Raw genomic sequence first — 10581 nt, forward strand, 5'->3', positions numbered from 1 at the left:
GTAATATATAACACAAATAAAAATATTTAAGGTCAAAGTTGAAGAAAAAAGACTTCAAAAGTCAAAAGTAGACTATCAATTTGGGACGGAGGGAGTATTATTTTTGTATATTAAAATAAAAACATATTTGGGAAATTATGAATTTCGGGTATTAGTAAACGAGCTTCTTAACGAGCTTGAATCGAGTTTAAGCTTATTTAGGCACATCAAACGACAAACGAGCCAAACCAGAGCCCGAGCCGAGCTTGTATAATTCTTTATGAGCCCGAGCTGAGCTCAGTAAAAGAAAGCTCGAATCGAGCCGAGCTCGAGCTCGAGCCTTGTATAACTTAAACGAGCCCGAGCCGAGCCTGACCAGGCTCGGGCTCGGCTCCGCTCGTTTGCACCCCTAGACTCACCTCTTATTTCAAAATTCTCAAATGAAAGCTCATTAGTTTATTTTGTTTATTTATTTAAATTTAAAAGATAATAAAAATCAATTTTAATAATTCATTATTTTTTTAATTTCTTATAATTTCAAAATTTTTAAATATTTAAACCTTTATATTTAATTTTTTTAAATTAAATCATGTAATAAATAGAGGTATTACATCTAATTTGTAATGATCCATGTAAAAGGAAGATGGTGTGTCTTAAATCTCTAGTTAATGGTAAGTGTCTTGATATATTAGACCATTTATTTTTAATTTAACACACTATTTTATTATGTCCAAATTAGATAGAAAAAAACAAGCATCTATAAATATCCATATCAAATGCTTAAACCATTTACCTCATAACCCATTAACTGAAAAGAAACATCCCATGTTTTGGTGCATTATTGATTCATATCATACTTTATGTCTCAAAAACATTTGGATATGTTTAACACCTTTCAATTAACTATCTTATAAAATATGTTATTAATAATAAAATAATGATAAGATAAATTTTTAAAATACTCAAACTAGTGTTTAAGGAAACTTATTAAGCTTTTTCAAAATTCTACCCAAATATACTCTTCACTAATTATAAAACAACTAAACCTTCTACATACTCTTTTTATGTTATTTTACATATATGATCTAGTTTTATCAAATGTTATTTTTATCAAACTAAAAACTAGTTTTTCAACTATAACCTATCTTTCCAACTAGTCATAGCCTTAAACCATACAAAACATTCAAAATAATAAATTTCCATAATCTAGAGATACGATTTAACATTAAGCATAAAAATCCCAAATCCATACACACATACATACATACACATACATTCTCACAAACCACATAACCTAATATTAAGTTCACCTTCAAAGAATGGTTAATAGGAGCTACTCATTAGCTTCCTCTCCATCCAATCAATAATATCTCGTCCAATATCCTCCCTTTCAGGCTCAAACAACAAATCATGCAAGAACCCATCGTACAGCTTTAAATGCTTGTACTTTGATGGTGCCTCATGGTACAAGTCCTGTGAAGCAAGTGGGTCCGTGACTTTGTCAGCGGTTCCATGTAGGACAAAAAAAGGTACAGTTACCGACTTAAAGTTTCGCGTTAAGTGAGCTGAAATTCGAAGAATTTCATGCCCAGTACGGACCCTCATTGGGCCTGTGTAGACCAGAGGGTCCGTGTATTTGGCTATCAGAGCCGCGGGATCTCTTGAAACTGGGATCCCTCTTTTGTTCGCGCCTTTGAACTGGTATTTTGGAGCTAAAAGTGAAAATAATGGCGCTACTGCCTGCATAATATATATAGGTGAAATTGTTAAACATTATGATTTTATCAATTTAACCACTTAACTGTTTTATGATTATTTAAAAAAAAAAACCATATGAAATTGTGAGCTATATTGATTTTATTGATTTAACCAATGATATTTTTGACTTGTTAAAAACTTGTTTTTCTATGTCACCGGTTTTGTAGGTAGGTGAAGTACAAAAAAGTAAGTGTGTACTTTAATTTAACGGTTTAACAATTGTACTCATTATGGGGTTTTTTTTTTTAATTTATTTAATGGGTTTTGATGGATTAACGGTTTGATTTTTTTTTTAATTAATATGAAAAAGTGATTTAATAATTAATGGGCTAGGCCAAAAAATCTGGCGTAATATATTAAGACACTAACCGATTACCTATTTGACTTTTTTTTTTTTTCAACTTCTCTTGTGCTAAAATGGATGAATATTGTGAAACTGGTTTTTGGAATGTAAGGATAAAATGGTAATTTAGTCATTTAGTTTGAAAAAGAAAGGGTCTTATACATACAAAACGTGCGGCGTAAAGGCATCTCCAAATTATGCACCAAATTTGCATATAACTTGGTGTGAAACCAATTTTTTAAAATATGTTTACACCAAATTTGGGTTTACAACAATAAATGCACCAAATTTCAACAACGCATTTAGGAGTTAGGTAATGTGTTATAGTATAAGTATTTGAAATTTGATTAACCTCAACAAAAAAAAACAAAAACATGAAGGAACTTTTTTTTTTTTATCACACTTATAGCTAAATTACAGTATTTTATTTTCAATGTATATAAAATTAAAATTCTATAAAAGATGAAAAAAAAATAAACCCTAATAAAATTATGTGTAATGTGGTCCATATTATTTACATTGATGCAACAAGTTTCCACCTAATTTGGTGCAACATTTTGTGCATACGTTAAACATGCTTTCTACTTCCCACTTTAATCTTTACTAAAATTGGGTCAAAATACAATAAAGGACAAAATATATATATATATATATATATATATATATATATATATATATATATATATATATATATATATACTTTTATTAATTGTGTGAATAAATATAATTCGAGGTAAAATTACGAGACTTACCCCTACTATGGGATGCGCGGGAGTAACACGCAATGCAGGTGAAGTTAGTATAATTCCCTCCACCATTTCTTCAATGTAAGGATAGCTAGCAGCCTATTAGAACAAAGTCACAAACAAATGACAAATTTACCCTTCATAAAACCAAATATGAAATATCACTTGTACATAATATTATCAACTATTGTATATAGTCTTTACCTTTAAAACCACAGCTCCACCTGTTGAATGCCCATAAAGAAAGCAAGGTGTCCCTGGGTGATCTCCCTTTATTTTCTCCAAGAAAGACCCCTAAAAATTAATAAAAATATAAATTTATAAAATCACATATGGTAAAAAAAAATAATAATAAGAGATAAAAAGGTTGTATAAAGTATAAACTCACAGTATCTGCTACAACATGATCAAGTGAAGGAACATATCCATGTAATCCATCACTACCTCCATGACCTAAAGTATAGAAATTTATAAAAACCATAATAATGTTTTATTGTAAAAAGTAAAGTGGAAATTGTTATTGTAATTTGTAAATGGTATTTTGGTAATTAAAGTATGACATATCATACCTACCTATCCAGTCCATTGCATATACCCCAAAGTTAGAGGAATTGAGTTGCTTAGCAAAATCAGCATATCTCCCACTACAAATTAAGTAGTTTTAATAAAATAATTAAAAATTGAATTATGTGATAATGAGGTCAGAAAAATGAAGTGGAAATGGAAATACCTATGTTCGTTTAGTCCATGTATGATGATCAAAATACCCCTGGAAAGAGAAAAGCAGCAGAATTAGAAAATGGAAACTATTGAAATGAGAAAAGTTGTGGATTATGTAATTCATTGATTGAAAAATGATAGATTAGTGCTTAAATTAGTGCTTAAAGTGGGATAACATGACTCTTTAGATCAAATAAATTGTTCTTTCTAAGGTGAAAACTGTAAGATTCTTTACACTTGGAGAAAGCTTTTAAATTGCAAACAATGGAGTGAAGCTTTTGACCACAAAATGAAAGTAGATTAGGCGAAACATACAGTATTCCCTTGAACAGTTTTTATGCTTAACTTGACACCCAAATTACCAAATATGAAGTGATATTGATCAATTGACATCTAGCAAGCATACATGATACAACTTTTCATAGCATTATCTTTGATATATCGATTTTATGGTAAATTCGAATTTCCTGTTTGTCTGATCGACCTAGAAATGAGTACTGATTTAGGAAGAACGTTGAAATATAGAAATTACTGAAATTTTAAGCATTTAGTTTCTGAAATCTTCCAAGCTAATCATTTAAACGCACAAATTGTGATGATATAACGCTTGATAATACAGAATTCTGAGATGAAATTCGTAAAAGTTGTATGATAATTAGCAATATGACGAAGTCTACAAGAGGTTGCTTTACCTAATCTCCCCGGAAACCGGTAGCCACGACCGGCAAAACAAGGCGTTACGTCCGGTTCCGAAGAACAGAGACGTGGTGGCGTGGCACTGGCTAGTCCAGTCATCATCGATCGACGGCTTAACCATCTGAATTTCCTCGGCGAGAGCTCTTCGCCTGAGCACATCCTCCTCGATTTCTCTCCTCCTGAAAGAAAACTTCCGTTTCGAGGAAGGGGATGACGGAGGTGAAGGATGGCGATGGTGCTGTTGACAACGACGGAGATGGAAAATGAACCACAGGAAGATTGATTGGAAGAAAATTAGTGCACGGCGGATTGAGGCTGAAGAAAACACCGATCGGCGAACGTTCTTGAAGACGGGAATGATACGGCCGCTGGCGCCGGAGGTCAGCTCTTCCATCTGTACCGTTCCTTCCATGGCTGGCGGACAGATGTTGAGTCTGTCAAAAGCAAACTAGTGTTTCTCTTATAACGCGTTAGAGGGGTTAGAAAGTGAAAATACCTTATACTTTGATAGTTTCATTTATAGCCCCTAAAGGATGTTAAAATGCAAATTAAGCACTAAACAAGTGGTTTAATGTAGGGATTAATACGGTAGCCGTTTTTTTTTTTTTTTTTTTTTTCCTTTCTAAACCGTGCATCATACCAATTATAATTGGTAAATAAAGTTTTTCTACTAACGTTCCAAGTGTAGTTGGTACCAACTTGTTTAGCTACCAATAAATTCGGTTGGTATATGTTGGTAACGGTATATAGTAACATGTATGAGATTTGTGAATAAGATTTTTATAACTGTATGGATTAAAGTTTTTAAAATATTAAACACCAAACACACACACACACATATATATATATATATATATATATATATATATATATATATATATATATATATATTAAAATTGAATTTGTTGGTTTGATACTACCATAATATTGAAAATTTTGTATCATTACCATACTATGATTACTCAAATGGTATGGTACTACCAACCAAAAATGTAGGCTACCACACATATTGGTCATCAACACTTTTGGTTCGGTTGGTAACATGTTGGTTTTCTGTGATACATATTTGTCGACACTAATTTAATGTATGTGGGAGTTTCTGTCTTAGAATACTACATTATTCAATGCAAACATATAATTGTATGAACATATCAATCACCAAACTATTTCTTAATAAATATTGACAAAGTTTATAGCTAAAATCAGTATAAAGAATACCTTATAACAATTATTAATGGAAAAATAAGTGATTTTGATGATTTTTTTTACTAAACTAAACTCTTTTTATTTTTAGGATAATTTAAAGAGAAAATTAAAAATGTAGCCAATTTCCTTAATTACTTTTTACAGAAAATAGCCAAAATAATCCAACATTACAAAAATAACCATCAAAATCGCAGATGGATTAACCTCATTTGCAATTTTACCTGTTGAACTACGAATGTACAAGTCGGTAAACCATGGACACACATAATGAGTTGTACGTTCGCAAATGGATTGAGTCTATTGACACTATGGACGATTTCATGTACAAGCCAGACAATATGGTAAGATATTTACTTATTTTGTGTTTTAATCATCATTTATCAAGTTTATGCTTTGTTTATTTACGATTTATCCGGAAAAAGTTTGAAAAAACGAAAATTAAAGGTGATTTCCCCTTTGATTCTCTTAAATATATGTGTTATATTTGATATTTAGATGATTTCTTAAATCTATAAGTCAAAATCGGGATTTATGACCTACTCTCCATGCATGGCATCAAAACTCGACTATAGGCCAGATCCAAGACTCTACAAGGCCACTTAGACCCAGAGATTCATAAAGTTGCTAACTTTATGAGATCCAACCATTCACTCACTCAAGAACAACAAGAAAAAGGGCCAAAACTCAAGATTTAGCAACATAGAGGAATAAAAATTGGGTCTTAGATACTTACAATGGTCCAGAAGAGTGCCAAACTGAAAGATAAGGGCTTGCTTGTTCGATCCTAACTTCCTTCTTCCAACTCCTTCCTTCTTTGGCTCGAAAAACATCACACTAGCTCACAAATAAGTGGGAAAGACGATTAGGGTTCTCAAGCGTCTATATGGGGAGTTGGAGGCTGATAAAAGACCACCCCATCAAAATTAAGGATATTGTATAGGGTGCAAAACCCTAAAAATTAGGGTTTTCTCAACCAGCCACCAACACATCATGTTTTCCCACCAACACACCGTGTTGGTCCAAAAAAACAAGCAGCCCAAAATTTCCTCAAGACGCCATGATGAGGCTTCACCACGACGTGTTTCATAGGAAAAATCATGCAAAATGGAATAATTCTCATACCTGGAGATCATGGTGTTACAACTCTCCCCCACTTGAACTAGACTTCGTCCTCGAAGTCTGCTGTGGTTAACAAATCTAGGTAATGCTCCTGCATCTCAGCCGCTAACTCCCAGGTCCACTCGGAGCCCCTCTAGTGCTATCATCGTACCTTTACAAAATGTACTTCCTTGTTACGAAACACCTTTATCTTCCTATACCAAATAGCTACCAGCCTCTCAACATAATTTAGGAGCTCATCAACCTAAATATAATCCAAATACACTACTGCATCCTCATCCAATACGTATTTTCGCAGCTATGAAACATGAAAAGTGTTATGAATCTGACTGAGCTCCTCAGGAAGATCTAATCTGTAGGCGACCTTGCCAACCCTGGCAATAATCCGGAATGGCCCAATATATCGGTGACCCAAATTCCCCCTCTTCTTGAAGCGAATCACACATTTCAAAGTTAAGAGCTTCAATAACACCATGTCGCCGACCTGGAACTCCAACTCGGATCGACGATAGTCAGCATAGCTCTTCTGCCTACTCTAAGTAGTCTACAATCTCTGCCTGATCTGTTGAATCATCTCCGTAGTATGAAGGACCACCTCGGTCCGACCAATAAGCATGTGACCAATCTCGCCCCAGTAGACTGGGGTACGAGATCTTCGCCCATACAAGAGCTCAAAATGCAGAGCACTAATGCTAGAGTGAAAAATGTTGTTGTAGGAGAACTCCGCAAGAGGTATGTAGGAGTGCCAGCTCCCACCAAAATCAATTACACATGCCTGCAACATATCCTCAAGGGTCTGTATTGTTCACTCACTTTGGTTGTCAGTCTGCAGATGATAAGTTGTGCTGAAGTGCAACCTCATGCCCAGTTCATCATGGAAATTTTGCCAAAAATAAAAGGTGAACCAAACATCACGATCTGAAACAATAGAGACCGAAACCCCATGGTGAGCAACGATCTCACGAATATACACATCAACCAACGTCTCGGCCAAAGAACTCTCCCGAATCACCTGGAAGTGGTCACTCTTTGTCAATCGATCCACGATGACCCAAATCGTATCAAAACCCTTTTCCGTCTTCGGCAACTTGGTAATGAATTCCATCAAAATCTGCTCCCATTTCCATATGGGAACCTCCAAAGGCTGCAGCTTGCCATGCGGCCTCTAATGCTCGGCCTTGACCATCCTGCAGGTCAAGCACCTCTCCACGTACCAGGTTATCTCTCTTTTCATACACGACCACCAATAACTTAATCTCAGATCCCGATACATCTTGGTGGCCCCAGATAGATAGAAAAACGAAACTTATGAGCCTCCTCCAACACAATCTGTCTAACCCCACCAAACATAGGAACCCATACTCGACCACAACGGGTCAACAATCCACGATTATCTGGAACAAAGCTGGCGATCTCACCTATGATCCTATTTATCTTCCAGTTCTCTTCCCAAACACCCTCGCCCCGAGCCTCCCTAATCAATCCAAAAAGCGGAGAATCCACATATATCCACATACATGATACCCCATCTGAAGACCCAGCCGACTTGCAGCTCAACACATCTGCCACCACATTCACTTTACCCGGATGGTAAAGGATCTCGCAATCATAATCCTTGACTACGTCCAGCCACCTGCGCTACCTCATGTTCAAGTTCAACTGATCCATAATATGCCTCAAACTATTGTGATCCGTGCAAATAGTACACCAGACCCCATAAAGATAATACCTCCAAATCTTGAGGGAAAAAACCACATCCCTCAACTCCAGATCATGCGTGGGATACTATTAGAATAGGTGTCTAAGCCCATAACTATAATTGGTATGTACTTGACATGAGAGTAGCATGGTCCATTTTGGGTTGCATTCACCAGAACAATATGAGAAGATGGATATTTGAGAAAGAGGTTATTTATGATTTATTAATATATTATAGGTATAATATATTAAATAGGAATCATATTATTTAATTAGTATTGATCAAGAATTAATTTTGAATTAATTTAGTGATCAAAAGAGACTAATTAAATTTACAGGGGCTGATTGTGTAAATCAATGATATATATATATGTGTGTGTGTGTGTGTGTGTGATGGGTTATATACAAACAATCCTATGTGTGCATGCAACCCTAGAATTGGATCTATGTTTTCACTATTAGTTACACAACATTATGAACACACAATAAAACCCTAATGAGTCATACTATTTTCGAAATTCACCAAGAAGATTAGAATACATACCCTTTTGTCGTTATATAGTAATAACAACTCAAATCCTCCTTGTAATGGCTTTAGAAAGCTTAGAGTCACAAGTGTCACTCCTCTAATGGCTCACAAACACCAAGAGCAAGAGGATGAAGAATGATAAGAGAGGAGGCACCCAAAAACATGTGGAAACCCTAAGGAAACTCTTGGACACGTTTTTGGTGCTCTAGGGATCCTTAAATAGTGAGGCTATTAGGGTTATCTAACAAGGAAACCCTAATTTGACTGCTTAAACCCTAAACAACCCATGGACTCCCTCCTTAGAGGCCTAGGACGATTTCTAATGGGTTTTCCCCATAGAACTCGTCTACCCCTCTAATATGAAAGTCATTAGCCTAATATTCAACTATCATACAATTGACAGTTCTAGTCCCTTAAGTTTAATTAATGTCTTTTAGCCACAAAATTAATTCTTAATTAATTATTGACTAATATTAATTAACCAATATGATTTCTCCTTTAATATATTATTCTCATAATATATTAATAAATCATAATTAATCCCCTCTCTCTATAATTCATCCTATCAAGTTGCTTTGGTGAAGGCAACCCAAAAGAACCATGCACCATCGGGTCAAGTACATACCAAAATAGTTATGAACTTAGACACTAATCCAACAATATGTTGGGCTAATCGATGATTGATTAGTGATGTGCTAAGCTTATGGATGTATCCATATAGTGTCAGACCATTACAAGCCGAAGTGTAAGAATTAGGGTTTACACATAACCCTTGGAATTCTACACTATATATATATATATATATATATATATATATATATATATATGTAACCCCTTGGCCTATAATGTGGACACTAGTGATCTTAGAGATACTATAGTCGATTCTTGAGTGCCTCTAACCTCTCTCTCAAGTTCTCCAATTGTTGGTGGTGTTTTGTGAACCATTTGAAGCATCACACTTGAGGTGCTAAGTTCTTAAAGGCCAAATACAACAAGCTACAATAAAAGGTAATCTTCTAACTAGTTTTATGATTCATATATCAAGTTGTATGCTAGTTTAGGCTTCATGTTTTGGAAAATGGTTTATTGCATGTATAACTAGAGAAAACTTAGATCCAAAGCATTAGGGTTGTATGTGCACCATAGGGATGTTATAGTGCTCAAACCCCATCAGATACCTCACCTCGTGCGGCTTCAGCTGCCGCGAAGCATATGCTATCACTTGTCCTCTATGCATGAGGACCACCCCCAAACCAGTGATGGAAGCATCACATAATACCACGAAATCATCAATTCCCTCAGGGAGGGTCAAAATTGGGGCCTCACATAATCTCTGCCGAAGGTTCTCAAATGTTGACTGCTGCTCAGGGCCCCACCAGAAATCCACCCCCTTCATCGTCAGACGAATGAGGGGTAGTGCAATCTTGGAGAAACCTTGAATGAATCTATGGTAGTACCCTGCCAACCCCAAGAAACTCCTGATATCTGAGGGAGATTTCAGAACCTCCCACTACATCACTGCCTCGATCTTGGCCGGATCGACTAGTATCACGTCCTGGTTAACGAGGTGTCCAAGGAACAAAACCTCTCGTAACCAAAACTCGCACTTCGAGAACTTAACATAAATTCGTTCTTACCTCAGAACCCCCACAAGCTCGCGAAGATGCTCCTCATGCTACACTCTGGTCTTGAAATACTACGTGCATATTGGTGAGCCTGAATGGCATCGCCATGAACTCGTAATGCCCATAACAAGTCTGTAACACGGTCTTCTCCACGTCCTCCTC

At 35.5% G+C, this 10581-nt stretch overlaps 1 protein-coding gene across 1 annotated transcript; it reads right to left on the minus strand.

Annotated features, from left to right (window-relative positions):
• Positions 1–1175: 1175 nt before the first annotated feature.
• On the minus strand, positions 1176–4693 carry LOC145032887 (alpha/beta-Hydrolases superfamily protein). Its single transcript, XM_078981849.1, has 7 exons — positions 4239–4693; positions 3557–3595; positions 3400–3470; positions 3215–3279; positions 3031–3120; positions 2833–2925; positions 1176–1719 (listed from the first exon to the last, which is right to left on the minus strand). The coding sequence occupies exons 1-7, from the start codon at positions 4652–4654 to the stop codon at positions 1303–1305; spliced, it is 1191 nt and encodes a 396-aa protein (XP_078837975.1). The 5' UTR covers positions 4655–4693; the 3' UTR covers positions 1176–1302.
• Between the last annotated feature and the right edge of the window lie 5888 nt (positions 4694–10581).

The sequence above is a fragment of the Lactuca saligna genome, chromosome 1, assembly GCF_052625555.1.
Source record: "Lactuca saligna cultivar CGN05327 chromosome 1, ASM5262555v1, whole genome shotgun sequence".
Lineage (NCBI taxonomy): Eukaryota > Viridiplantae > Streptophyta > Magnoliopsida > Asterales > Asteraceae > Lactuca > Lactuca saligna.

Excerpts from the sequence above, each read along its gene's own strand:
- LOC145032887 (XM_078981849.1), bottom strand. The coding sequence starts at position 4,654 with ATGGAAGGAACGGTACAGATGGAAGAGCTGACCTCCGGCGCCAGCGGC. Across the intron at positions 3,280-3,399 it reads ATATGCAATGGACTGGATAG|GTCATGGAGGTAGTGATGGA; the intron begins GTAGGTATGATA and ends TCTATACTTTAG. Across the intron at positions 3,121-3,214 it reads ATCATGTTGTAGCAGATACT|GGGTCTTTCTTGGAGAAAAT; the intron begins GTGAGTTTATAC and ends ATTAATTTTTAG.